General features: G+C 40.6%; 1 protein-coding gene across 8 annotated transcripts; it reads right to left on the bottom strand.

The window, feature by feature from the left end:
- Positions 1 to 1,250: 1,250 nt before the first annotated feature.
- On the bottom strand, positions 1,251 to 27,997 carry MCOLN3 (mucolipin TRP cation channel 3). Of its 8 annotated transcripts, none has more exons than XM_045028716.1 (14): positions 27,550 to 27,675; positions 24,519 to 24,748; positions 22,630 to 22,797; positions 15,882 to 16,035; positions 15,142 to 15,226; positions 14,963 to 15,059; positions 14,201 to 14,300; positions 10,275 to 10,387; positions 10,040 to 10,189; positions 7,518 to 7,646; positions 7,311 to 7,433; positions 6,156 to 6,362; positions 5,371 to 5,501; positions 1,251 to 3,375 (listed from the first exon to the last, which is right to left on the bottom strand). In XM_045028716.1, exons 1-14 carry the CDS (start codon positions 27,611 to 27,613, stop codon positions 3,360 to 3,362), a joined length of 1,767 nt encoding a protein of 588 aa, XP_044884651.1. In that variant the 5' UTR covers positions 27,614 to 27,675; the 3' UTR covers positions 1,251 to 3,359. The 8 variants fall into 8 exon arrangements, 7 of the variants coding, with proteins under 7 accessions (XP_044884651.1, XP_044884652.1, XP_044884650.1 ...); XM_045028717.1 differs by lacking the exon at positions 1,251 to 3,375 and adding an exon at positions 4,621 to 4,673; XM_045028715.1 differs by lacking the exon at positions 1,251 to 3,375 and adding an exon at positions 4,621 to 4,791.
- Positions 27,998 to 28,000: the final 3 nt, after the last annotated feature.

Raw genomic sequence — 28,000 nt, forward strand, 5'->3', positions numbered from 1 at the left:
ACATCTAAACACTACTTATCCTAAAGTTGTTTTTTGATAAATCTTGGGAAAAAATTTAAAGGAAAAAAGTGCAGACAGTATTTCACAATATATTTAATGATTCCAGCAGCTGGAAAAGTACAAGCTCCATTCATTTTTATTTGATTAGAGTACTGCAATAGAAAACTAAACACCACAAAACTTATACAAATAACTCAAAGGAAAAAGTGTCCAGTTTGTCCAGGTTGAAGTTGACCAGCCACCAAGAAATAAGTAAATATTGATTACACAAACTTAGGCCCAGCTAGCCCCAAATTTCTGTTTCCTAATCCTTCCCCCACCCTCGGCCTTTCTGATGGGGCCAGGAGCAGCCCTACTGCCCCCCATTCCTTTTCAATTCAGTTTTTAAACCACTTCAGCAGGGCTGTGAGCTTACACCTCAGCTTTTTAAAAGGAAACATTTTAAAGTGCACATACAGGCCCAGATCTTCAAACCTACTTAGGTCCCTAACTTGCATTGAAAAGTCAACAAGAATTGACACTTAAATACCTCTAAGGTTCTGGCCTCTAACCCTTCAATTTTTAATATTTTCACATTTCTTCCAGGGGCATGGGATTATGGTTATTGTCTCCTCCATATTTTAAACAGAGTTGAGTGGTGAATAAAGGCAAAGAGCGTGGTAGGTAAAACTCTTAAAAAGGTTACAAAGTAAACCAAAACATCCATCTCACTCCTCCAACAACCTCTGCTTCATTAAAGGCTTTGGGTAAGGATTAATAAACCGTGCCTCCTTTAAAGGCAACATTAATCATCAGGATTTATTTTATTTTAGAATAAAGTGTTCATAACTTTTAAGTGGAGTATTTTACAGAAGAGGTTGAGGCAGCTGCTACAGAATTTTAAAGACACCTACAGAGCACCTCCATACCACAACGTAGAGGGCTCCCCTTTGCAGTTTATCCCACAGAGCTGTTCCCCAATTTTCATTTGGGAGCTAGGAGCTGTGAGATGGTGTCTGATTACTCCAGCTTGCTGGAGGATGGAAGAGGATAGGATTCAACTAGCTCATTCTGAATAGCTTTACAGAGTTTGGCTACGTCTACACTACCCGCCGTATCGGCGGGTAGCGATCGATTTTTCAGGGATCGATATATCGCGTCTCATCTAGACGCGATATATCAATCCCCGAACGCGCTTCTATCGATTCCGGAACTCGTCGACATGGAGAGCCCCGGACATCGATCCCGCGCCGTGAGGACGGGTAAGTTATCGATATAAGATACTTCGACTTCAGCTACGTTATTCACGTAGCTGAAGTTGCGTATCTTATATCGATTTTTCCCCTTAGTGTAGACCAGCCCTTTGATTAAGCCTCTTCTTCTGTCCTAGCTGTAAGGGGAGCAAGGCAACAATGTTAACATGTAGAAAGAACAGGATAGAGAATATTGAGTTATGCCATTGTGTAATTTGATAATATGCCCTCACCTGAGTGTTTTCAATTCACCCTCTCTCAGAAGGGATGACATTTAAAAAAAAAATGTCCAGAGACAAGGGCCTAAACTGATAAGACATAAAAAGGCTTCAACATAAAAGGGGTGTGTGTGACTGAAGAAAAGATTGGGACTATTTGGAGGAGAGATGAATAAGGGAAGTGATTGCTATACCACTATTTGTATAATTAAGGGGAAATTGGATTCTCCTAATAAAGGAAAATTCAGTAGTGAAAGTAAAAGGCAAAGTTACACTACTGATTGAAGGAAACATTTCCTCACAGTGGGTAGTGAACCTGGTGAATGTGTTATTGCAGGACACCACTGAGACCAAACAGCCTAATAAGATCCCAGAAAATAAAATTTATATGTATAGACACCCATAACTTCATTAACAAAATAGACAAGGTACAAATCTTTATGCATCAGGGCATAGGCCAACCACTAACTAACAGGAGTTAGGAAGAAGCCTCACCGAGGGGCCAGTTCTGCCACAACAAAACGTTCAAGCCTTCCGGTGAAGCATATGTTATTGGCCACTGCCTGAGACAGGAAGTTGTCATAGATGCATCACTGCTTTGATGCTTTATGGCAATGTCTATATTCTTTCCTGGTTTAGACCTGACAAACATTATAGTTAAGATTTTCTAACTAGAATTAAGTTTTATGTAAGGCACAGGAAGGTGTTTGAGTTGTTTCTACATTTGGTCTCTTAGTATGCATATCATCCAATGCCAGCTTTGGAGCCCGGTGTTGCTTGTACTTAACCTACATGGTTATTGCTCAAAATAAGTCATCTTCAACCTTCATTCTCTAACTAGCCAGAATAGTGTTTGAGGAAGTTTGGCTTCAGCATTAGACAAGGACAAGGAGAAAATGTATTGATTAAAATTCAGGATTGTCAATACAGGTTATTTCCAACAGCACATCAAATATGGGATCACTGGCTCCAAGAACTGAGAAGTATGGCTATAAAAACAAGTCTGAGGTGGAGAGTACCGTGCCACTGGCTTGTGGCTGAGAAGCCTGTTCTGCCTCATATGGCAATATGAAGGTATTAGAAATTGTGAGAAGATTGCATGGGATAGGCTAAGTTGTGTAATGGGCACTAGCTCTCCTTTAGTCTTTATGTATTCCTAATTATTTACAGGTGTTCCATCTGTATTAAGACAGTAACACTACTCTGCATTGTAATCAGATTTGGTTTTTGCTGAATTGTGTAAGTCAGACTAGTTTAAAAATCAAGAGAAAGTTTATAATGTCATCTAGGTTTATGATGAAATAGTTAGGAGATAATCAGGTGGGAGAGGTAATGCCCTTTCAATGGTTTATAATGGCAGATGCCCTTTCTTTCAGATTTCCTTGCAGCTGCGATAGTACTTTTTAAGTGGTGTGTACGTTATGCTTAGCCCCTTTTTGTAGGCAAAGAATTGCAATCAGTGCTTAGATGCTAATGAACTTTTTTCCCTGAATGGCATTTTCAAGATAACCAAAATGCTGGTGAAATAAGCCTTATTGAAATGACTTGCTAGAAATTTAGTTTTTTAGGGGGAATTTGTTCAGTCTGTCCCAGCTCTGCTACTTATAGCACAGAGGCCAACCAAATGCAGAGTTAGATCCTATTATGATAGACCTACCACTTCTGCATGACTGTTTTACACAAGAAAACCAAAGAAAGATTAAGATGCAATAATTCAATAAAAAAACCCAATAAATGCAAGAGCTAATTTAATACAGACCTAGAGCTAGCATCAAGCTAAAGTTTAGGTATTCATCTCAAATCAGTCCAATATTTAATCCTTGCCCAAAGTATAAGGGTACTGGTCATGGAAAAAGCTGATCTTAAAGTTATTCCTAGTTCACTCAAGATTTACTTCAATTGCAAATGTTTATTTCAGCACTTTCCTACAAAATATAAAAAGACAGAACATGTTTAATGTCTTCCAAGTTTGTAGATAGTACATAAACATTTCACTGTACATTTTACTACACCTATAGGATTTTTGCTCTTACGTGTGCAATCATCTAAAATATGCTCCTCCGTTTTTATTCTGCTTCCCAAGTGAACAGATTATGGAGAAAAAAGCTTCCATAAAAATATGGTTCAAAGCAAGAGGACTAACTGCTTAAGAGCTCAGAATTATAATATTTGAAGTACTGTATCATAAAATTCCACAGACCACCTTTCTGACTGCAGCAGATAATAGCTCCATCAAATACCCACTTTCCAATATTTGGGCGTCAAAGCCTCCATACATCTAATTTAGACTCCAGATTCCAAAAAATAGTCTAAGGTCTTGTGTACTAGAGGAAACATTTAAATAAAAATGGATATTTTGGAAGTACTGTTGTTGCTGTTATGTTTATTTTCTCCCTTACCTCACCTTTATTCTTTAAAAATGTAAGTCGACATTCTGTTAAGAGAAGTGAAAGGCGACATGCCTGGTCCTACCCAATGGTGTGTTTAATAAGCTATGTAAAGTTCCCCCATTCAGCTCTACCACCACACTTCAGCCCAACCTGCCCTGTCCCTGGCTATGTACTCTGGCCTCTCAGAGAAGAGACTACCAGTCATGTCAGGTGGTATGGCTTGTTCACACAAATGCCTGCTAGTTTATGCCCTGAGCCAGATTTGAACATTTATGTTAATCTACTACACTGTCTCCAGGGGCAGTTTATCTAATGTTTTACTGAAACTCAGTTTGGGTTGATTATTTTAATATTACTGCAGGTAAATAGAAAATCTGAAGAAACCAAAAGGCCTTTGGTAAGTAGTACTGTAACTCAGTATATGTATGGATTAGCATTCATTATGCCTGTAGTGTTGAGGACCAGTTTGTTTGATGTTACCATTGTCCAACTAACTTTTGGATCTATTGGAGAAATATTGTTGGATAGTCTAGCCAGATCACTATGCATAGCCAGTTTCATAATGCCCTTTGCATCAATTCTAACTAGGAGACAATTAGAGCCATATGCTTAGAAAAATACAACCTAAACTAGAGATGATCAGTTAGAGGTTCAAGTTTCTCAAACTTTTGTAACAAGTTTGTACTATTTTAAAAGAAAAAAGTTTGAGCTTTAAGTTCAGGAATTTTCCAACCACTTTTTCTATCCAGTTCTTGTGATTAGTGTGCTGTTTTTAAAAAAAAAAAAGTCTCCAGATTTCATTCCCACATTCTTGTAAATATCTTCATTAGGACCTTCAAGAAAGAAAGTTGTGAGCTAGTTGCAGGAAAGTAACAATTTTAACTTGATGTAGTTAATTTGGAGTCTTCAAAATAACTCAGACCCAGTCCTTAATGGCCGATGATACTACTACTGGGAACAGAAAGATCACACAGTACAGGGTGACTGAATTACTCAGTAAGGTGGTACAGACAAATATGAAGTCCTTGGCACAAAACAGGTAAGAATCTATGAATATTCCTGAGCTGAAGCTACAGATTTTACAGTCCAAATCCTCAGATGGGCCCCTAACTTTAACACCTCCATTGGATAGGGCATCTGTGGGGAACATGTAATCTCTGGATCCAAACAGCAGGAACCCCTATTAAAACTAAAGAGCCAGGGCCATTAGTTAGAGGCAATAGCAGACTCGAAAGTCTGGTCTGGCCACTAGAGCAGGACAGTAATCTATTGCAGAAGCTTGAATAGCTGCTTTGATTCCAATATTTGGGGCCTGGAATAATTTAAGTTAGACATATCATCTTTGGCAGTATTTCATAACATAATCCAGTTGAAGAGGATAGCTGATTTGTATGATAGTGCAGGACTCCTAAAGCATTAGAAATCCACAGCCTCTCAGTTAAGAACTATTTCTGATATACCATAGCTCACCAAGATTTCATGTTATATAGCTCCTTAGTAAGAGGCAGGCAAATTAAGCCAGATGCCTACCGTTTACAGCAACAGAAGATAGACACAGGACTCTCCTCTTCTAATTTGTATCTGCCTGAGTTTGGTAGGTCTTTACACTGCGATATAAAGTCATGGAGTTCCGTCTCTGGAAAGCCGTCTTGCTGGTAATGCTGAAGATTAGTCACAATACAAAGCTGAATTGTTGTATATAGTCTTGCTAAGATTTAAATCCTTCCCCTCAACACACAATTGTGTAAAAACTGGATTTAGAAGACTGGACATTCTGAAGTGCAGTAGACACTGTACAGAAATATTCTGATAGATTTTAATCCTTTAAAGTGAAAGTTGGGGATAGGAAGGCAGATTGGTTTTGTCAAAACTAGGGCAAGGTGGGAAGAGAATCTGTTAAACAATTCTCATTAATATTTTAGTCACTCTTCCTTAAGTTAGTGATCAAAGATGTCTCGAAACTAACATTTTAGGAGAGAAAGTTCTAAATTTGTACATGAATTTAGAGCATATTACCTCATCTACCTCAGTGCCTTGCAATACATTGTAAAGTCTGGATGCACAATAACCAAACCATTATGCTTGTTCCCTAGCCAGTGAGATCAACTAGCAATACTGTAGCTGCTGAAAGTTAGCGCTTCCAGTAGAAAAGTTTCTGTAAATTTTTATTCATATTTCAACTTTAATTACCAGATAGGTACATGTACTGGCAACAGCACTGAATTCTGTGGGTTTTGTATTAATATCACAATTGAACATGCAAACCATTCTTGCATTTTTCTTCTGAAATAGAGAAGAAAAAAGACCATGCCTACCTTAATTGTTTCATATGTATCTGTGATCAGTGCAATGAAGAGACTTAGCACCATATAGATGAACAGGCTGATGAAGGAGTAGAGGTAAAGCCGACTAAATAACCAAACCAAGTAACTTTTCTGCTGCATTTTTGCAAATGTGGCAAACATGTCATCTCCATTTATCAGTGAGAAAAGGCATTCTGAAACCATGTTCAGAGACCGGAACTAGAGGAGAAGGGGAAACCAAACCAAACAAACATTTAGTACCGAGTTACTGTTTGCTTCAGTCTTGATTTTAAAATAAGTGAAGAGCTGTTGAATGTTGATGCCTCAGCTGTCCTAGACTCTTTACAAGAAGCATGAGGCACTGTACCCAATCAATCCTGTAACCCAGTCAACTCTTCCTTGTTTAGAGACCTGTAGAGCAAAAGGTAGCTACAGGCAGGTCCTGGCATAGCAGGGAGAGAATACAGGATATAGCATTGCAAACAGATACGACAACATGCACTGGTAGAATATCTCTAGATAGATGTTTAGTTGTCTTCAACACAGATTCAGATTGGTTCAGCTGTGAACTAATAGCAAGACATGCTGACTTTGGTGCCTTAGTTCTTATCCCTTTAAGAAAAAAAATCTGAAAAATTTGAAAATGGAAGTTAGTCTTGCACAAGACCAAGTTATTTCTCAAAACATTGCATAGACAGCCCCAGCTTGTGATTAGGAATCAGTCTGGCCATACTTCTGACTCAGGACTCATAATAGTGAAGAGAAAAGTGATCAAGACAACATTGTACTTGGTCAACCTTCAAAACTATGATAAGTAAGGCTTTACATTCTTAAAGACTTTCATCTTAGAGAAAGCCTTGAAATTGTGATGCTTAGCGGTAATTTATAATTTAGAAACTTATTTGGAATTAATTCTATTCATTCAGTTTAATAAGTGGCTTTCAAATTTTTTGTATTCATGATACCTTTCTCACACACTGAGTATGACCCCCCCCAATAAATTAAAAGTGGGGGGGCAATTTGTTGGGGGCTTGGGTTGTCAGCCCCACAGAGCTGCCAGCTTGCAACCCCCATGTAATCACATTGCAACCCCAAGCGATCACAACCTCCGGTTTGAGAACCCCTGGTTTAATTCGTTCAGTTTAAAGACCTTAAATATTACATTACCTTAACATGATATGGCCCCAGCACAATCCATCCACAGAAACAATAGCCCAGATAGATCATAACAGCACAACAGCAGAATCTAATGACATTGGGCAATGCTGACCGTAGTGTCAGAATAAGCAGCTGCAGAAACCAATATTAATAGTTAGAATCCTGCCAGATATTTGTTACAGTTGTGTGGTAACAACAAATAAAATAAATACCAACAGCATGGAGATCCCAGGAGATCCTTACATTATACTTCTGAAAGAAACCTAGGTATCGAATAACTCCAAGCCACACAAGCATGGTGGAAGTTCCTAGGAGGATACTACAGACATCATAACTTGTCAGACTCTGTATATATAAAACGAACAGGAAAGAACAAAGTGTTAAAACCATACAGTGGACTAGAAGTCTCCCTTTTTGTGCTAGCCTATGATTTAGTCATTGCTACAACAATTTGCCAAGAAACACTTAATTTTCCTTGAAAGCCTCTATCTCCCATTCCAATACTGACCAAAACCAATTCTGTTTAGTGGGCAAAACTCTGCTAGATTATATAGATGCAAGCAAGAAATGAGAAAGTATTTAAATAAATGTAGTGCATCTCACATGTGACTAATAGACAATATAGCCATCATGTCCAAGAAATGTATTTTCCTGCCTAAGCAAAATAGATCTTTATGTAAGAGGAAGAATCAGGTCTAACCAACAAGTAGCTCAGACAAGTGCCACAGTTCTAGGAAGTTACCAAGGAGAAAGATACTTCAGTTTTTAGAAGCTAAATGATCACAGAACTAGATTTCATTTGTGTTCCACTGGTTTTCCATTCTGTCAGCACCTACGCACATTGGTCTACTTTCATCCAACTTAATACATTCATCAGCCTGTTTTTAACTGCAGTTCTATTTTGAAAGGCAACAATGCAAAAATATGGGGGACAGCTCGCTCAGTGGTTTAAGCATTGGCCTGCTAAACCCAGGGTTGTGAGTTCAATCCTTGAGGGGGCCATTTAGGGATCTGAGGCAAAAATCTGTCTGTGAATCGGTCCTGCGTTGAGCAGGGGGTTGGACTAGATGACCTCCTAAGGTCCCTTCCAACCCTGATATTCTATGTTTAAGCATCAGATCTGAGTAAGAACACAACAGCTCACTTTAGTGACAGAAGGTTTTCAAGTTTTTTTTTTTTTTTTTTTTTTTAAAGATATTCCTGTTAAACCTGCAGAACCAGTAGGGCAAACAGTTGGGTGGACTCCATTCCTTCTTGTGTTATCTATCAGCTACTTCATTTGTTAAGCTGCACTCCTCTTCAGCAAGTTTGCATAAATGTAGCTAAGGGTTGCACAAGGTGTAATTTAGCTGGCAGAACTTTCAGACAGTGTACAACAAGGAAGAGATGTTTATTCAGATCCTAGGTTAAATTTGCAGGACTTGCAATGAGATGCCTCTGCTTTACTTCTGAGCTGATTACATAGGATATCGAGTCTTAGAAAGATGAACCCCACAATCCTAGTTTTTACCAAAACTGTTTAATAAGAAAACAGCACAGTAGATGAAATCTTGCAATCAGATATATTCCTTCTTGCTCTCGTACCTGGATTTCCCCAGACCATAAATCAATTATTCATTTTTGTATTTACTTCTTACCTTCCTTTTATTTTTAAGAATGCAGCCTATAGCTCCTATAATTGGTAGTTGGGTACTTTGCAAGGATAATTTAAAAACAGTAATCAGCACCACCAACTGGTTCTTCAGAATTATTCTTTGGTCAACTTGGATTAAATCTTACAGGCATGCTGCAAAGCTAATCTGCTGGAGTTTTGGGGGCAAGTAGCATTAGGTTAAGGTTAGGGTATTTCAGGAGAGAATATTTATGCAGTTCTTGGTTGATTCTTATTGGACATGGGTTATAAAAAAATTACTGCATTTTTGTATAATTTTAGAAATTGAGCACCTAGACTCTGGGATAGGTACTTCTATAAGAGAAGAAAATATTAACAAGTAAATATCAACTTTGGCTAGTCCATTAAGATTAACTTCACCCACCTTGTCTCTCTAACTTCTGTTAGAATTATTTTTAATATGGAAGCAAGTAGTTTCAGATATAAATAGCAATACCGTGGTCCAAAAAGCTTAAGTGGTAGCACCAGAACTGGTTAGAGAAGGTATCAAGGTAGCAGAGACTGTACACATCTAACTCTGAATGTGAGAGGGTGCAAGTCTATTTTGTCATCATGTACTGTAGCAGAGATGTTCCCATTACTGGAAATTTTCAGAACTCTTGCAGACTGAAGGTTAAGCAGGCATCAGCCTGGCAGTTGCTGGAGATTTCACTGCAACTCCAGCTCCCAGAGATATTTGAGAACTACCTCCTTTCCTCAAGCCAGTTGTAGGTACTGTACAATGGTGCACAGAAATTTACACACACTTCTAAACTGAAAAGCCACATCTATATCTCTATCTAGTACAGCTGGCACTACATGGGAGGAGGAAAAGGGAAAGCAGATAGGGTTAAACTTCTTAAGAGTGAAGAGAATAGGCAGATGGGTGTCTAAGGCTATTCAGGGTTCTAAACTCTAATGACCAGTCACTGCTCACCTGAAGTGAAATGCCTAACAAAGAAGTTTGTTTTTGGTCCCCACTAGTTGGAAACTTAAGGGGGTATTGCGCTTGGCTATACTCAAGAATTCAGACTGGGATGGAATTTCAAAAACAGTTTTGCTTCTACCTAGTAGGTGAACATCTTACCTTAGCTTGTATTTCCATTTTTAGTGTGGAGCCAACAATAGTTAAGACATCACTAACAATAATCAGGATGTACCACCCATTGACAAATTCCATTTGATCTGTGAAAGATACTTCTTTCTTATGATGATGTCGGAAAAAACTTACAAATTCCTAGAGGGGAAAAAAAGGAAAGGCAGCTACAGTCAAACTAAATTTAAACAGCTCAAAAGCATTCCTTAGGATAAGTTATACCCACCCTTTGGAGCCGAAATCCTTTAATGACTGATCGTGTGCAGAGGATCAACGAGGCTAAACAAGTCAATATGACAAAGGCATCAAAGATCATCATGTAATGAGTATTCTTTTGTACTGCAAAAAACAAAAAACCCAAAACATGTTTATAATTGTGCACAAACACAATGGATTTTGCCTGTCTAAGAGTATCCATTTAACTCAAGTCTGAATCACTATGTATATCCAGTTTGGATTAAGATAATTTAGAGTTTCACCCATTAAAGCTTAGAGATATAGGAGCATGAAGTTGATGAGCATCTCAGTATGATAGATCAACACTCACCAAGTTGTAGGCTTAAACAAACCAGTATATTGCACTTATGCCCAAGACAAGGCAAGCCATCTGGCAAGTTATTTCAGTATTAATGTATCTCCTGCCTCCCTGTGCAAAGACGACATGCAAATTCAGATTCAAGAGGAAACAGCTTTCAGCTTTGGTTAGAATATTTTTAGTTCTTTACTGGCATTCTTGAACAAGTTGTACAGATAGCACGTTTTACTGACCTTGTCAGTGCTTGAAGGCATGAGACAGTCATGTGAATACTATTTGCATCTTGGAGCAAATACATAGTTGCTAACATGGTAGAATTACATTTTTCTGTTGTGTATTTGCAACTTAGATTTATACAGATCTAAAAGACAGCTGTATAGACAGTCATGCATTACACTGACTGCAAATATTAACAGTATTAAACTTTGACTAGTACTTCTCATTTAGAAGACCTATAACTACTCCATGGGTTTCCTAGATCACAAGCCAACATGATTTTACAGTATCTTCTTGAAAATGAGCAGTTGTCTTAAAATAACCCCATGTCATCATAATAGAGGCGTCTCCAGTGTCCCATGGGAGCACGAGATACTGTTCCTCATTTTACAGCGACAGGAATGGAAGCCTTTAAATAAATAGACATTCAGTGTCAGTCAGAAACTGATCCCAGATCTTCTCAGTTCCAGTCCAGTGTCTTATCCACTGAACCATCCTTCCTGTCCCAGAGCAATGCAGGTAACTGGTACACAGCTGCACAGGCAGTCAAGACCCAAGTAGTACAAGTTGTGCTGAACAATTACTCTAACCAATGTTGCTTTTAATAAAAAGTGTATATTAAGAATGAGACACAATCAAGACATTTAGGCAGACGAAGGTTTGCACCAGAACTATGTTAAAGGGTTAAGACATTTTATACAAGAGTTTTCCTATAAAACTAATATATTTGAAGCCAGATAACCATCAGAAAAGGATTAAAGTTCCAGTACTAAAAACAGGATGCTTGCTTTAGACAACCCTTATCTCCCACAAAAGGTATTCTAGTGATTACATTGGTCTCTAAAAATCATTGTAACACACAAAAGACTCTACAACTGCTTATTAATCCAAGCAGGTTTTGAAACAAGCAAGCTATCAATCTAAAAATAGGGTGCTGAAGTGCTATCTGACCTCAAGATGGTACCTGCTGCACCATTCCACAAAAGATACATGTTGACCTTTTGTATATCCAAAAATCTCTGCCATATATGTAGCTATGTGCTCACATTTGAGCAATTTTTGCAACTTAATTCAAATGGATAAAAAAAATTGTGTTTGGGGTTGGTTTTTTTTGGGCTGTACTTGTAAAACAAATAGACTTGACTAGTATGTTTCACCACTGATTTGAGATTAAGTTACAAAAGAATCTCTTGGATTGACCTGTAAAAATGTTAGTGCGAGGCACATTTTAAACAGGGCACCACATCCTAATATAGATCATCACACAAGTCTGATATAAAGCACTTTCTTTCAGCACTGCATGATCCATTTGGGCTAGCATGCCATCTAGTGAACAGTTGGTGAAACGCAGCTAATAGGGCTAATTGAAGCAAGGAAAAAACGTGAAAACAAAAAGGTTTCACAAACAGAATATTTTGAAAACTACTGTGTTTCATTGTCCTCTCCACTCCTCCTTTTCCACTGAATGCAATAGATTGAGGGCCAGGATGGGTCTTTTCTTTCCCCTGCCCCTTTAAAAAAAAAACTCCCTCCGCCTCCCAAATTTTTCCTTTTGTCACTGACTTTTTTTGGGGGGTGGGGGTCCAAAAATTTCTAAAGTTAAAGTGGAAAAGTAAAAACCTGGATCTCATTCACCCTACTGGGGCACTTAGTGGCAAAAAGCCATTTATGAACAGTTTCTGGTTTAAAGAAAGGCTATTTCTGATCAAAGTGTCAAACAAAGTGTTTTGACCAGCTCTAATATCTACTATTCTTAAATTGGTTTGAAATAGTCATTAAGTTCCAACATGCGGTACCTGCTGTACAAGACAATCCCTGCCCCAACTGGTTTATAATGCAAGTAAGTACTTAAGATACTTGTTAGGTACCGTTGGTATGAATCACATCACAACTTGATTTCAAATTAAATCAAATCCTTGGTACAGTCAGTTACACATGCTAACATTTAGATATATTTCTAGCCACTCCATATTAATACAGGTGAGGAAACTTACTGGATACAGCCTTTGCACATGTTAGAATAAAAAAGTGAATTATGTAAGAACCAGCTTTACTTTTCCACCACCATCATTCAGCTTTGGCAGACTTATATAGTGCTAGCCTTTTTGTACTAAAAAGTCCATAAAAACAATCCAACTCCGTATGGTCAATGATACATCTAGCCCAGTATCTTATCTTCCAACAGTGGCCAGTGCCAGATGGTTCATTGGGAATGAACAGAACAGGGCAATTGTAAAGTGACCCATCCTGTCTTCTAGTCCAAGCATCTGGCAGTCAGAGGCTTAGGAACACCCAGAGCATGGGACTGCATCCTTGACCATCCTGGCTAATAAGTTCATTGAGGATAAGTCCATCAATGGCTATCAAATTATTTTTTGAACCCTATTGTAGTTTTAGCCCTCAATATGACAGGGCAACAAGTTCCACAGGTTGACTGTGTTGTGTGAAGTACTTCCTTTTGTTTTAAACCTGCTGCCTATTAATTTCACTTGGTGACCCTTGGGTCTTGTGTTATGCAAATAGGATAAACACTTCCTTAATCACTTTCTCCACACCATTCATGATTTTATAGACTATCATTCATCTCTTTTCTAAACTGAACAGTCCCAGTCTTTTTAATCTCTTCTCAGATGAGAGCTGTTCACTACCCTTAATCATTTTTGTTGTCGTTCTCAGTACCTTTTCCCATTTCTAATACATTTTTTGAGAAGAGGCATCTAGAATTGCATGCAGTATTCAAAGTGTGGGCATACCATGTATTTATACAGTGGCACTGATTTTTTTCTTCTATTATTATATATCCCTTTCCTAATGTTTCCTAGGATTCTTAGCTTTATTGACCACTGCAGCATGTTGTGGATAGTGGTATGACGATGCCTGCTCAATTACTAAGATCTTTCTTGAGTGCGGGGTGGAGGTCTAAATTTTCTTTTACATCACTTGTGTCTGTTTGGCATTATGTTTTCCAATATGCATTTATCAACACAATTTCATCTGCCATTTTGTTGCCCAGAGATTTTGAGAGATTCCTTTGTAACTCTTCGCAGTCAGCTTTGCATTTAACTATCTTGAGTAAATTTTGTATTGTCTGCAAGCTTTGCTACCTCACTGTTGAACCCTTTTTCCAGATCATTTATAAGCATGTTGAACAACACTCATCCCCATACAGATCCTTGGGGGGCACCACTACTTACCTCTCTCCAGTCTCAAAATAGACCATTTATTTTCATCCCTTGTTTCCTGCTTTACATAACTCCCCATATTAGTTGGCAAGTTGAAAATGAAAGAGGATGAGAAGATGGAACAAAACCCCATCCAGAGTGGATGAATTCTGTATCAACATGACGAGTTCAAAACATTTTATGGATGCCTTAAAGTATTTTAACTTAGTGGTTACTTACTTGATCCAGAAACATGCCAGTCTCTACATTCCCTGATGGCAATATCATTGTCCAGACTTATTTTAATTCTTCCACTATGTGCTTTGTTATCAAACACTATCTGTGTGAAGAACAGAGATTTTGTATAAAGTTACAGGTGCTTATATATAAAATTTTTAAGCTTTATATTTCATAACAATGACCCATAATATTCTTAGGAGGAAAATTAGGAAGCTTGGAAATTTCCAACTAAGATAATACATATTTACATACATAAATTTGACTAACAGAAAAAAGGTACAGTCTGATTTAGTTATTTGCTATAATTACTCTGTTCTATTTGTTGGAATATAAATTAAATCAATAATTTAAATTACAATCCCATTCTAGTCTGAACTTCACAACCATTCTTAGAAGGCTCTCTTTAGAGAGAAGAGAAAGTTTTTTTGTTTTTTTTTTAAACTATACTTGTGCGCTCAAAGGCGGAGGTTTAAATTTCTTATAGTTGCTGTCTGGTAGCATTTGGTTAATGGTTTAAGAGGAGAGCCTATCAACAAAGGTTGGCAAAATGTCTTGTGGCTCCCAAAGCACCAACCTTCGACTATTTATAGGCTACTGTAAGCTATAGCAGCCCCCTCGACCCACTCACCATGATAACTGAGCCCTGGTGCGCAACCATGTTTGAATATATATGTAATGTATAGTACACCCCCTATGAAGGTATCAACATATGCAAGAATTCTTACTATGGTGAATACAAAATATACTGAAGTATTCACTTACTGCCAAAGTAAAGTCATAACAGTCCGGGAGTTCATGGTGACGAACTGTCTGGAGATTGATTGCTTTCAGTTTAAAGGTAAGCTGTACTGTTACAAGTCTGGAAGGCAAGTTTGAATTAGCTTTTCATAGTACTAGAATCACACACACACACACACACACACACACTCATTCCACCTCACCTATGGAAGTCCAGAGTGAAATTGAACTTGTGCTTTCCCAGTGTTCTGTTTTCCAAAGGCATCATTGGCTCAACATAGAAACATTCTGCCATGAAGAAAGAGGCACAAACACTAGATGGATTCAGTATCGGTTTGAAACAAATTCACTACCAACCCCCCAGCGGGCATAAAAGCTATTGACTAAAGTCAAAATAGCACTCTCTCTCAAATAGATCAGTCATTTTAGAGATCAGTTTGCAAGATTATAGACTTTCTTGCACTCCAGCTCAATTCATTCTTGACCCAAGGCACACTTGAAGAATTAACATTAGTTGTTTACTTCCTTACCTCACAGGGATGTTGTGATGGTAAATGGATTAGTAAATGCATTAATAAATGCAAGAGGCTTCATAATATGGTGATGGATGCTATAGAAAAGCCTCTAAGTCAGTCAAAATACCAATAGCATTGGCTAAAGCTAGTGCTACTTCCCTCAACATAAGGGCATTAGAATTGCAAGTAATTTAAAAAGTTACAAAGCTTTACACGTTTCACAAATGTTAGGTTACAATAAGAGTTTAAAGACAGACTACATGATCACAAAAATCTAGAACAGATTATGCTGGAAGAGAAACATTTGTAGATTCCATGACCGTTTAATACAACTATAAAATACTGATTAGGTTTGAGGAAAAATTGAAAACCAAAAAGTTTACTGAGTATAAATAAAGAGTTCAGACAAGATAAGGTAGGTGTGTCACCAGTTTCAATGTTGGGGTCAATATCAAAGGTGTCATTTCCAGGACAGATGCTTCCTCGCTTGTAGAACTGTTGACAGATTGCCATAGCTGTTTCTTCTGCTTCTCTCCTCTCATAAGCATGATTTCCAACAGATATGTTGCGCAGCTGTAAGTACTAAGTCAGAACAATAAGAGTCAAACTGAATTAGATGTCAAGTCACGCCTAGGCTGCTACATCTGAAAAAGTCAGTCAGTATTCGTTTGAATGTAGACTATAACCATTTTATTGTTTAAAAAAAAAGTCACCTATACACCACACTCCTCCGCTGGACTTGTCCACTAACTTCAAGAGAGTTTTGCTTGGACAAAGTTCCAGATTAGATCCTAAACAAACAAGTAGCATTTTCTGTTAAAGTTCTCTCTTTACAAATCCCTAGGATGACCCTAATTCATTATTTTTAAAGCACTTGGAAATCCTTGCATTAAAGCCATTAGACATGAAAAGCATACTGATAAGACTTGGGAGGCAACAGCCTCAAAACGTTTAACACTGGGGCATGAAGATCACTAGTACCAGATTTTTCCAAGTAGTCACTCAAGGCCTTCATCTGTCAATCTGATTCAGGATTTATCCCAGGCATATGGCAATATTGTAGTTTGTTGCTTAGTCAAAATTGACATAAAAATTAGCCATTTGGTTTGACAGTAGTATTTCATTTGATCCTAGAGGTACAGTGCACAGATCCTCTCGCGTGAGGTGGTGATGCTACAAAAAGCAGCCACACTAGCACATTCTGGCCATAGACCTAGCATATCTGACTCTGGAAAAGTTACTCAACATACAGGACCCTGGGATGCCCTAGAGTAGCCAGAGCAGTTCTTATACCATGTTTCAGAGTAGCAGCCGTGTTAGTCTGTATCCGCAAAAAGAACAGGAGTACTTGTGGCACCTTAAAGACTAACAAATTTATTTTAGCATGAGCTTTCGTGAGCTGCAGCTCACTTCTTCGGATGCATAGAATGGAACACACAGACAGGAGATATTTATACATACAGAGAACATGAAAAGGTGGAAGTATGCATAACAGGAAAAGTCTAATCAATTGAGATGAGCTATCAGCAGGAGGAAAAAAAATTTTGAAGTGATAATTAAGATGGCCCATAGAAGGTGTGAGGAGAACTTAACATAGGGAAATAGATTCAATTAGTGTAATGACCCAACCATTCCCAGTTGGTTTAGGCCAGAGTTAATTGTATCTAATTTGCATATTACTTCAAGTTCAGCAGTTTCTCTTTGGAGTCTGTTTCTGAAGTTTACAAGATCTTATGCATACTTCCACCTTTTCATGTTCTCTGTATGTATAAATATCTCCTGTCTGTGTGTTCCATTCTATGCATCCGAAGAAGTGAGCTGTAGCTCACGAAAGCTCATGCTAAAATAAATTGGTTAGTCTTTAAGGTGCCACAAGTACTCCTGTTCTTATACCATGCTTTTCCCTGCTTCCAGCATAGGAGGGTGTGGCTGGGGTTTTTCCAATAGTCTTGCCAATACTCCGCTGCAACTTTGGCTTCTTGGCAGTTCATAGCAGACCAGGTTGTTCCCTCTTCACACACACAGAGTTTGTCTCCAGGTCTGTTTCCTGCAACTCTAGAAAAATTTTTTTCTATCTATGGCCCTTATTCAGAGGTGAAAGTAAGACGGTCCGGTACAGTATGCCGTACCGGCAAGAGCCAGTATGCCGTGCTGGACTGCAGCGGCTTCCATAGCGGGGATTGAAAGGGCTCTGGGCTGCCCGCCGCTGCGGGCAGCCCAGAGCCCTTTCAATCCCAGCCACATCTCTGGCAGCTGGGCTGGGGCTGGGATTTAAAGGGCTCGGGGCTCCCCTCAGTGGCAGGAGCTTTGGGCCCTTTAAATTCCTGCCCCAGCCCCGCAAAGCTCAGGGTTCCCCCGGCAGCAGGTGCCCCGGGCCCTTTAATTTGCCCCTGAGCCCCGGGGGGGCTCCCAGCCACCTCTTCAGCTGGGAGCCCGTGGTTGATTTAAAGGCCCTGGGGCTCCCAGCCACAGCCGGTGCCCCAGGGCCTTTAAATCTTGAGGCCACGCCCCTTCTGAATGAGGCCACGCCTCCCTCAGGACTCCAGCAGTAGCGGTAAGTCCTGTAAGTTACTTTCACCCCTGCCCTTATTACTGTAGTATCCAAGTGCCTCACAGTCCAACCTATATACTCTCACACACCCCTGTGAGGTAGGATGGGGAACGGAGGAAAATAGAGGCTTAATTACTTGCCCAGGTCACACAGGAAGTTTGTGGCAGAGCAGAGAGTTGAACTCTACTCCCAAGTCCTAGGCTAGCTCCCTAGCCATGGCACTATCCTGACTTTTCTAGGCAGACAGTATCATGATAAGTTGTCCCCTTGAATCTTAAAATGACAGTCTTGTAAGATATTTAAGAAATAGGAGCATATCCCTCAAACAGTTGCCCAGAAGTTTGGAATGAGAGAATTGTTGTTCTTTGGCAGCTAAGGGCTAGTTTCCCAAAAGGACTTGGGCACCTAAAAAAATCTCAGAATCAGGCCTCCCTGGGATTCACAGAACCCCCGTTCAGCTGCTGTTGGGCCCTTTAGGTGCCTAAAGTTACAAGGCATCGAAAAAACTTGCAGGAAAGGTTTCTGTGCGCACACACACACACACTGCAGCCCCTTGCAAGACTTCTGGACACACAGCAATGCACAAACCAGGAAACACAGGCCATCCTCCAAATTCACGTGTGGGGCTCAATCTGGAAAGTGCCTTCATAGCTCACCTACCAGATTGGACCCCAATAGGTAAACTTACACTAGACTAGATGACCTGCCTCATAACTCTTAGCCCAGTGGCTCAGGTACTCACTTGCGATGTGGGAGACCCCTGTACAAGGGCTTGGCGGGGCTCGACCCCCTCCGGACAACGGGGAGCCACACCGGCTCACTAACCGCAGTTGATGCTTGGGGAATTAGTCTGTCCACGGGGTCTTCCTCAGCAGCCTTTGCAATACTGGAATGAACACCATAAGCCCAGGCCCTAGGTCAGGGCTGGGCAGTGCAGAGTTAGAACTCAGGCCCTCAGACAGGGCTGAGCAACAATAGTAGGCCCCAAGCCTGCAAAGGACTGGGACAGGGGGAGACTACCACCTACGAGTTGGGTGGCGGGGGGATGCAGGCCCTCCCAGTTCACTGCATCCCAACTTGGCACCCTAGCAGCAGCAGCAGCCGCCCTGCTGTTTAGTCAGTGGGGATCCTGGCTGCAACACACTGAGATGGGCTCTGGCAGTGCTGCAGCCAGACTAGGGTCGGCTGCCCCCGGGCAACTTTCAGACTCCCCCTTGGGTGGTACCTGGGTCAGGGGGTTGTCCTCTGGGAAGTCCAGCACCATAGGTTCCTCGGTGAGCAGCAGGCCCGGCAACTCCTCCAGGTAGCGGGCACAGAGCAGGCCCGGCCAGTCCTGGCAGCCGCCTTGGGCCATGGGGTTTTCCCAGTCATGGGCTAGACTGGAGATGTCTGGCCTCTCCAGTGGCTCTGGCCTTACTGAGCTCTGAGGGCCGGCCTTTATACTTCCGGGTTGCCGCCTTACCCTCTGAGGGGCGGGCTCAGAGCTCCCTAGCTCCGCCCACCCCAGCCTCCAGATGGTCTCTTCCCCCTCCGAGGCAGCGGAGAGCCACACTGCCTCACTACACCACCACCACCCCCCGCCAAGTTCCCTGTTCAAATCACTTTTCCTGCTCAAATGAAAGGGATCTGCCACCTTTCAGATGAATGCTCTACTGGGCTACAGCCTATAGGATATTCAGATGTGGGGTTCCCTCAGTCTCTCCTGTAGAAGCTGTATTAGTTTGCATCAGTGGTCACCAACCAGTTGATTGCAGAGCCTCTGGCAGTCGATGTGGAGTCTCTGATGGTCTCAGTGACTCCACAGTTGACCAGTCAATTGTGATAGGGTTGCCAACCCTCCTGCATCCAAACATGGAGTTCGGCCGCTAACAGTCTGGCGGCACAGCAGGGCTACGGCCAACACCCTGCCTGCCCTAGCTCCGCGCTGCTTCCGGAAGCGACCGCCATCAGCTCCTGGGGGTGAGAGGAGCAGGTGGCTCCATTGCTCCCATACGCTGGCACCACCCCTGCTGCTCCCATTCCTGGCCAATGGGAGCTGTGGGGGCAGTGCCTGAGGACAGGGGCAGAGAGCATGGATCCACTTGTCCCTCCCCCCCAGAGCTGCTGTCAGACATGGCAGCCACTTCCAGGAGTAGTGCTGGGCCAGAGCAGACAGGGAGCCTGCCAGAGCCCCACTGCGCTGTTGCTGCCCAGGAGCCGCCTGAGGTAAGGGGTGCCCAGCAGGAGCCCGTACACTGGACCCCTCCTGCACTTCAACCCCAGACCCCCTGCACCCAAACTCCTTCCAGACCCTGCACCCCACCCCCCTGCCCCACCCCAGAGCCTGCACCCCACAACCCCTCCTGCAGCCTTACCCCCTTCTCCAGCCCTGAGCTCCCCCACACCAAAACTCCCTCCAGAGCCCACACCCTCTCCCTGAGATTGCACCCCCCTCCTGCACCCCAACCCCCAGCCCTAAGCTCCCTCCTGCACCCCAACACCCTGCCCCAGGCTCAGCCCAGAGCTCCTCCCACACTCTGAACTCCTTGGCCCCAGCCCAGAGCCTGCACCCCCTCCCACAACCCACTGTCCCAGCCCAGTGAAAGTGAGCGAGCGAGCAGCGGGGGGAGAGGGGGAGGGAGAAATAGTGTGAGCAGGGCAGGGGCATGGCCTTGGGGAAAGGGGAAGAGCCTCTGAGTGTTTGGGTTTGTGCCATTACTGTTATTCTTGCATTTTCTTTGGAGGTAGATCCTGGGTTGCACTTAATTTCAAAAAGTGATCTTGTGCTGTTGATATAGCCCCATTTAGCACCACCAAGGTGAGGTATTTAGAGACAAGTACATGTATCTGGGCCCATAATTCACTTCTGGGTTCCAAAATGCAAACACATTTGAATGTGATAAAGGGGAACCTCCCATTTGAAAGCATGGACCATTCTATCTAGTTATCCCAAAGGACAACTGTGCCAAAAGAAACTGTTCAGTGACAAGCATTCCTTGTAGCATTTAGATTTAAAAAAAAATCACTATAGTCAAATGTAAGTTATTGAATCTGTTAGAGAAGCGATAGGTCTTTTTGCTTAGTATTTGGAAAAACAAATGGAGGCTCTCAGCCAGAAGTAGAGCCAGAGAGTTATCTCCAGTGATCGGAGAACATAGCCACTCTCTTCCCCAGCTCACTACTCCAATTAAAAAACAATTGCTTTTCCTCTAGTCTCCACAGGGAAAGAATTATTTGAATCCCTCCCCATCATCCTTCATTCATCCCAGAAAGTCTTAGATACCTGCTAGCAAAATTCAGATTCTCTCCTAGATATGTTCCCACATTGTTTGCTTTGTAGATGGCTGGATAAGACTCCCCAAAGAATGAGACAACATTCATCCAGATGGGTTGCAGCTGAATGACAAACTCCCTTCCCCCAGACTGAGTTTACCACTTCCCCCAGTACTTATACTTTGCCCAGCAAGCTAGAGACTAGTCAGGAAATTCAACTTTGGTCTCCTCTAATAGTGAGGAGACACTAGTTTTAAATTGAGGAAGTCTCCTTCATACCCATTTTAATTCAACTTCAGCATGAAATCATTCCCTAACTTGAAGAAAGAGTCAGCTGAGAGAGACCAGGTCATCTTAACACCAGCTATAGACTAATGGATTTAGTTGAATTTACAACGAAGGACAGTAATATTACTATATAGTACATAATCTACCATACAGTTCTAAAGTGGCACACTCCAATTATGACTCTACATTTGTAGAATATCAGTGACCAATCCTATATCATTTTCATAAAGAGCTCAAGATTTGGCAATAATGTAGAGTCACAGACTATTTTAAAAAAATCTACTACTCTTGACTTTGTAAAATTACTAGACACTTAAGTTATGTTAATGACTCCACAGTTAAGAGTACAAGTTTCTGTTCACTGATACTCTGCCCTCTTAATTTAGAAAACATCAACCTTCTCTCCTGTCAATTTCTCCCTTTCCAACACTCCCAAAGAAGTTGGGAAATGGGAAATTCTTCCAGCTTTTAGCTCAATTTCTCTTTCTTAAAAAAAAAACTACCAGTTTTATTTCAATCTCTTTTTCTAAGACACCAGCTTTAGATATTTTGCAGTTCTGTGAGATTACTTGATTTAAGTTATGTTTTACAGGTTCTTTCCTATGCTTTTTATGTACTAGACATATTGCAATTGTCAGAGAAACAGTTCTCACTCTCTGGTTGGGTGCAGTAAAGTCCGATACTTCTCAAGCAATTGCATAGAGGGAGAGAGTGCACTAGGACACAGGGCTTTCCCCTCCTAGGCAGGTCTCTCTACAGGTAAACAATTACAGCAAGCATTTATACCTTGTGTTACATACAATAAGCAGCAACAGCTGCATTTTGTTTACACATTGGTCATCTTGATATCTTATTTTCCTCACTTATTTAGACTCTAATCTACATTCCATATTTATCTACACAAGGTCACAAACAACTTCACACAGTTCTCTCACTCGCCTCACACACTCCTTGCTTCTACAAATCTCTTGTTATTAAGGTTACAGTTAGCCTGACTCTTGCTCACAGAGGAGACTGTTTGCATTGAAATCTCTTTCAACTCCCTGTCAGTTCTTGCTCTACTTCCACACAATGGAAATTTTTACCTGGTTTATTGCAAAGAAGATCTGGTCATAGACATCTGTTTGTGTGTATACAGCATAGGTATCATCCAGTCTCTCTGTATATCCTTTCAAGAAGAGGTGCTTGAATGCCACAGTGTTCTCCTCCTTGAAGGCAACCACCATTTGATTGCTTAACCCAAAAACTACTAACTGAGGGGATGGGGGTGGGGGGAGAAAGAAAAAGAGAAAAATATTTAAAAGCCCAATTTTCCTTTGGAACTGCAAAGGCTTACAGTAAAACTACCCTCCCTCTTCTGCACAGAAACCCCTCTCAACAGCCATGGCTGGATTAGACTATTACTAGAAATGGAGCTCACACTGCCAGCTTCTTTTTTGGGGGGAGGGGAAGAGAAGGACAGGACACATGTTGGAAATTCAAACTCCTCTCTAAAGAATACATAGCCTAGAAGATCATTCCTTCAGTGTAGGTACAACCACCTCCTGTGTTTGGAAAGTCATTTCCCATCCAGATAGAGGCAGGGCTAACAGCTTTTTTTTTTTTTTTTATTAAAAGGGGGGCAGGGGAGGAAGGGCCATCCCATCTCCTAGCCAAGCTACAAATGAGTCACTACACATGTTTTGACAGTCATAGTCGGAGGTTATTTTGGAAAGCAAGAAATACCAGAGTGATTCAACTCAAACAGCTACAAGGTATAACCAGATCGAGCTTTCAAGCAAGAAAAAAAAAAGTCACCCTGGGATGATGTAGAAGAGGAAATGTACTGGTCTAACCTCTTGCACTCAGGTAAAAAAAGCAGCATTAGCACAGCATTCTGCAATTACCCAAACCAGCTTTTAAAGTTAATTAACTGTTCATTAAAACGTTTTGATTAGCTAGCACAAGATCCTGTTGACAAGTATTACCCTGGGGAGGAAGAGAGACATAGAAGAGTTTTATATAGGCTTAACAGGAGCCCAGAATTCCCTTTAGTGGTTTTACTGCCAATTAATAGAGAAGAGACTTCCAGGAAATAAAACAGTCACTGGGCTAAAGGAGGATTTTGCAGCCCTGATGTTCCCTGGAAGTGAAATTTCTACATGAGGATAACTAGATTACCAGTAATTCTGGCATTTAAGAGTGCATCATCTCAATATATCACCCTAGGGCTACACACGTAAACACACACTAGTGAGAAGATGATAAAGATTTCAAGTTATTCATGTATAGGCATGTTTCCCTGGAAACAGTGGCTCAACATTAGTTTACTTCCAATTTAGGTCCTCCCATTCCCAATTTCTAGCTTATACAAGAGGAAGACAATCCATGTAACACATAGCAGTAAAAGTAATATAAAAAAATAAAGCAGAGCATATATGCACACAGAGCCCACCAGTGTTTCATCAAGGAAACAAAGATTCCTGGCATTTACTCTTGCAGCCTGTGGGACCATTGTCCTCCACACTCTTGCCTTCACAGCAGAAAGTCACTAGGTTCTGCACTCCATAAGCAGAAATTATGGAAGATCTTTGGTTGAAGACTAAGATAGGAGAGGAATTAGCGCCTAAACTTTCTCCACAAGGAAAGGAGAGAGAGGCAGATAATGACAGTTTAGTCAAACAACAAAGGTTTGGTCTAGCAAACTAAACTTTAAAGTTAGATGAGAAGGAAAAGATTGAGAGAGTACTTAAATTCTACTCTGACATATATATACGTGTGTGTGTGTGTGTGTGTGTGTGTGTGTTCTCAATGAGGTATGCACATACCACGCAACATGTACCATATTTCCAAGGCTTCCAAAGTTGCTTATTAAGAGAAGCCTGAGTTGGTACTGTTATGTTGTGCCACAGCAAATAGAATATTTATCAGTTGCCTTCCTCCTATCTTGTATCCATGGAGTGAAAAGAAAGCCCCAGCTCCCAAAGTAACTCACCTGGATGGTAACCATCACTATTTTTAGAAGTTGAATCCCAAGTTTCCAAGGTTTTCTGCCCCGAGCCCAAAATTTCTCACATGGGTTCATGAAAAAAAATTTAAGTTTCCTTCTAAGCTGGTCTTCCAAAAGCAGCTCCTGTGAAATGGATGGGTGTTGTTTGTAGCTGTAAAGATTTTCATCCTCATGGGAGCTGCAGCTGCTTACAACCACTGCAGCATTTTCCATTTCTGGAAGAAAAAAAGCCATTGTGTAAGTCAATTGGAAAAACATGCAGGCACGAGTACAGTAAACAGCAGATAACTTATTACACACAATACTTAAGATTTTAGTCTACTGATTACAAGCAGGTTAAATACATTTGCATGCTACATTGCACAAATAGCAAGACATATCATATGTGTTCTTTAGAACTACAACAATATCTTGGCTCAATTAACACAGTTTTGAGAAGACATTGAATTTGGAGATTAAAATATTAGGACCATGACTGACAAGTGACATTTTTGTCCCTTTGGATTACTGAATTGATTGCCAAAAAAGCTCTATTCTTCCCCCACCAAAACCACAAATATGAGATAAGTTTTAGACAGAGGGAAATAAAATCAGAAGGACATTTGTAGTATGTCATCAGCTTTTATGGGTACTTGTTATCTACTCCTACATCTCCAAGCCTGCTGTCTAAAAAGTAGAACCAGGCCAAAGGCCAGGACTAATTATTTCAAGTTTAAATGACCTATAGCATTTTCAAATGCCAATTCTCCTTTTCAAAAGGTGTGGAGGGGTTTGAGAGGTTTTTAATCTCATGATTTTGCAGGGCCTGACTCATGATTTCTGAATGATGGGGGTTGACAGTACTATAATAGAACCTAGCATAAATGCAGTGACAGGACTTTTTTCTGTTAAGCTTGCTAAGACCGCAGCCAAACATGGTAAAGAGCATCAAGCAAATGTTAGAAAGAAGAGATTCAATTCTTTATTACATTCTTCAGCACAAAAGCTGCTTACTGTGGTGTTCTGGAGTCAAAGTGAAGAGCTTGTAATGCTACACTCAAAAACATTTTTATTTTAAATAGGTCAACAAAAGGACAGAATTTTGTTTCCATTAAATTGTGAAATTAGATTTGCTTCTCCTGTTCTTATCTGAGTTTTGAATATACTGGAAAGACATTTTAAACAGACAAATCAAGTTTTAAAGCTACATGTGCTAGAAAATTCTCCTTCATTCACAATTTATATCCAATATCCAACTATAAGTCATTAAAAATTAGTTTTTCCTTCAGTTGTTGCATTAAGTCATTGAACTGAGCTGTATACAAGGGTCTGCATGGTATTAATTCTCCAGAGAGTAGGAAAGTAATTAAAAAGGCCTGAAAAGCATATAGTTTCTTAATGTTGAAAATTATTACTAGGACCAACAATAGAACTATATTCAAAACTGCTCATTATAAGTTCCTGTTTTGAGGGCTCTTATTGCTGCAGGTTTTAGTGTACATGATGGATTCCAATGTCCTTTAACAAAATTTGTTTTGACAGTTCTTAAATCTTACTCATCTTGGCTTAAAGGCAGTACGTCCTCCTTGTGATACAGGATTTTTGGTTTCTGTGGCCAATTGAAATATCTATATCTCCTCTCCCCCACTAAGATTTTCAGAACACAGTAGGCCATACTCAATTACTAATTATTTTTCACTCTATTAACTTGCATGCAGACCAGCAGTGGTACCAACACTCAACAAGCTTGTTGCATTGACGCCCCATATTTTAGATCAAACAATCACACCTTCATAAACAAGCACTGCCAAAGTCTCTCCATCTCCCACACTACCATCATTAGTAGGAAAGGAAGTTACTTTAAGAACTCCACTTATGATTTTGGAGGTCATAAACCAATTATAGGGGGCGGGGGAAGGAAGCTTGGCTAGAAGAATGACTTTTATTCACACTTGGTTATATTCAAGGCTCCATCATGGCTCAGAATGGTAAAAGTTTTCAACACACAGGTCTCCTTCCAGCAATACAAGTCATTTTATTGTTGATGTTTTAAGAACATGTTGCAGGCTTCCATCTCATAACCACCACATCCAAAGTCCTAGGAAGGATTCTATAATGGTTAGGGGAATACATACTGGAGCCTGAAATTCTCTTGATAATGCTACATGGGTCTTCAAGCAGGGGGCAGATCTTACATAAGGTCTGAAAAAAATCAAGTATTCCACACATACTGCCATTGACATCAATGAGAAAGATACATTGGTAGAGAGAGCAGGACTAGTTAGTCAGTACTACAATGCCCAGAGACACAAGAAGCAATTAGAATTAAAACTCTGACAAAAAAACTTCGGATCTCTTTGTATAGGTTTAACTCAACTTCAGTTTCTTTTTAAATGAAGTATTATGAAAAAAGACAGTCAGACATGGTATTTAGATAGTAAACTTTTTCATTCTTTGTACTTGAAAACTTTTAAGCCTATAGTCCTATCATCTAGGATGATCACTGCTAAGTATTTTTATTCCAAGTCACCAATAAGGTAGTCTTACAATAGATGACAAAGTGCCAACACACTGAAAAGCACTTATTGGTTAAAAAAATGTTATAGCCATGAAAAGTTGTAAGGAAAGTAACAATTAGGAAATATTGTAGGGTTTTAGGTACAGTTTCAACAGTACCAACACTATTACCATAGAAACAGTTTTACATAGTTAGCTGGAACCTTTCCTTAAAGCACAAAAAGTAAGCATATTAAGTCTGATCTATTTGCAGGTAATTTTAAGGAATCACTCACTTTGGTATCCATGTTTAAAATAGTTAAACATTTATAAAGTTAACAACTCATGTTTCTCGAAGCTTCACTCAAAGTGTGGCAGCCTGGCACTCTAAAGAGGCTATACAATGCCATAGATACATGAAGAAAGGAAATTGTTCCCCATCTCTACATCCTAAAGGTAGCTTCACAGAGTCTTTCACTGCCGAGTTTTCCCCAACCTTCTGGGAAGTGAGATGCCAAAGGGGGACTGCACACAAACTGACCTTTTGGAGGATAACAATAGAAAAACTGCATTTCGCAGTCTGCTCCTGTGCCTTTCTCCTCCATGACCGCTTAGCTATTTCCCCAGAGCAGCACCGCCTACAGAAACTGATATATTTACTTATTTAACAGTAGCCCACACACATTATTTATATAACCTGCCCCTCAGCAAACTACACAGGGCAATCTTGTTAGCATCTCTGCAAAGTGCAAGGACACCTGATGCCAATAGCCCGTGCGCGTCAACCCACGTACCTACAGCAGCCAGCTGGGAAGGTGCAAATTGCTCTGAGAAGGCGTCAGTGGGGAGTTGGTTTCATAGCCGCATACGCATCTCTCCTGGCCTGTGGCCGAAGGGGACAAGTGAAGCGAGGAAGCGTTGGCGTCTGACAGCAGCAGAGCCCAGAGCCTCATGTCAGCGATTAACTGATACTGCAGCAGCATTAGCGGCAC

Source organism: Mauremys mutica, chromosome 8 (genome assembly GCF_020497125.1).
Source record: "Mauremys mutica isolate MM-2020 ecotype Southern chromosome 8, ASM2049712v1, whole genome shotgun sequence".
Lineage (NCBI taxonomy): Eukaryota > Metazoa > Chordata > Testudines > Geoemydidae > Mauremys > Mauremys mutica.

What these genes read in the sequence shown, in the direction of transcription:
- MCOLN3 (XM_045028712.1), bottom strand. Translation starts at nt 27,613, where the DNA reads ATGGAGGAGAAAGGCACAGGAGCAGACTGCGAAATGCAGTTTTTCTAT. An exon ending in TTCACTCTGGACTTCCATAG is followed by an intron (nt 15,060 to 15,141) that starts GTGAGGTGGAAT and finishes CTTGCCTTCCAG; the next exon opens with ACTTGTAACAGTACAGCTTA. An exon ending in AAGGATTTCGGCTCCAAAGG is followed by an intron (nt 10,190 to 10,274) that starts GTGGGTATAACT and finishes TTTCCCCTCTAG; the next exon opens with GAATTTGTAAGTTTTTTCCG.